The 1,623-nt window shown below is 60.1% G+C and overlaps 1 protein-coding gene across 1 annotated transcript; it reads left to right on the forward strand.

The window, feature by feature from the left end:
* Positions 1 to 3: 3 nt before the first annotated feature.
* BMP15 (bone morphogenetic protein 15) lies at positions 4 to 711 on the forward strand (the record flags this gene model as incomplete). The annotated part of the gene is made up of 1 exon (XM_010021607.1): positions 4 to 711. A coding segment is annotated over one exon (708 nt), but the record flags the coding sequence as incomplete, so codon positions are not given.
* Positions 712 to 1,623: the final 912 nt, after the last annotated feature.

Genomic DNA, 1,623 nt, shown 5'->3' on the forward strand with positions numbered 1-1,623 from the left:
CGAGCCACCGTAGTCTACCTGCCGAGCCTGCCGCTGGCCCGTGGTCGCCTCCTCTGTGCCCTGGAGCTGTCAGCCACCAGCGACGCACCTGGGGCACTGCTCAGCCCTGTCGCACGCCCGCGCCGCGGCTGGGCCGAAGCAGATGTCACTCCTTACCTGGTGTCAAGGAATGGCAGTGTAGGGAGCCTGGCACTGCGGCACGTCTGTGTACGTGCTGGCCGGATGGGTGGCCGTGATGCCCCAGTAGCCCCCAGCCACCCCTTCCTCCTCCTTTACCTCAATGACACCCAGGCTGGACTGGCATCTCTGGCGGCAGACCCCCATCGGCACCGGCGTGACACAGGGACGCTGGCCCACGACCTGCCTGGCTACTTGCGGGAGCAGGAAGGGGAGAAGAGTGACTGCTCCCTGCGCCCCTTCCCTGTCAGCTTTGCCCAGCTGGGCTGGGACCACTGGATCATTGCTCCCCATCGCTACAACCCACGCTACTGCAAGGGTGCCTGTCCCCGCCTGCTCCGCCACGACTACCATGCGCCCAACCATGCTGTGGTGCAGAGCTTTGTCCATCAGCTGGTGGATGCCAATGTGCCCTGGCCCTCCTGCGTTCCCTACCGCTACAGCCCCATCAGTGTCCTCATGATCGAGCGTGATGGCAGCATCCTTTACAAGGAGTACGAGAACATGATAGCAGAGTCCTGCACCTGCCGGTAATGCTGCGTGGGCACATCGCCCCAGGCTCTGCCTGGCCCTGCCACATCGGACTTCAGGGATTGTGTTGCTCTGCCTGGGGTCGTTCATCACCCTTCTCTGCGTGGCATCTCTTCTGTGGGAAGGTTTTACCATGGCGGTTTTATGTAAATTGTAGGTTTTTAAAGGCAGGTGCCTGTGCTGGGGCAGTTGCCCTGTGGCATCTGTCCTTCCTGCAGCCCCAAGGCTGCTGCCCGCTTTTGGGGGGCAGGAGGGCTTGGCTTGATGTTACCAGAGGAGAGCTGTGTCCCTGAACTGGAGCATGAAGCTCTTAAGATGTGGCTGGGGATCTCCTGGTGGAGCCAGGGCAGGGAGGGCAAGGAGTTCAGGTGTCCCTGTGCTTGGCACCAAGCTGGTGTTGTCAGTATCTGATGTAATCTTGCCTGTGGGATTCCTTCCCAGCTCATGTGCACCCAATCTTGTCTAGTCCCACCTGCAGCTGCATCTCACTGAGCTGGGAATTGGGCTTGGTGGGGAGGGGGACCCCTCTCCTGCCCTGTGGTTCTGCTCTGGGAGGCTGTGAAAACTGGAGGGACCCAAAAAGCGGGGGGCGGCCCCCTGCCTATGCCAGGCTCTGCCTGCTGCTTCCTCTGCCAACCCTGTCCTGTCCTTCACCTCCTTGGCTTGCCCTCTAGCAGGGCTCAAGTCTCACCCTATCCCAGGGGTTGTGCCCCCCAGTTGCAGTATCCCTCTGCCTTCTTGCACCCTTTCTGTTTCATAGGACTTGGCCTCCCAGCCCGTGCCCATTGCTGGAGGGGTGGGTCCCACTTCCAGCACTCCTGCCACCTGGGTTTCCTCTATTTATTGCTGACTGTGTAAATAAATAAACTGATGGATTTTGGTAAAGACCATGTTGGCCTGTTCTTGCTTTGTTCC

Source organism: Nestor notabilis, unplaced genomic scaffold (assembly GCF_000696875.1).
Source record: "Nestor notabilis isolate BGI_N333 unplaced genomic scaffold, ASM69687v1 scaffold30589, whole genome shotgun sequence".
Lineage (NCBI taxonomy): Eukaryota > Metazoa > Chordata > Aves > Psittaciformes > Psittacidae > Nestor > Nestor notabilis.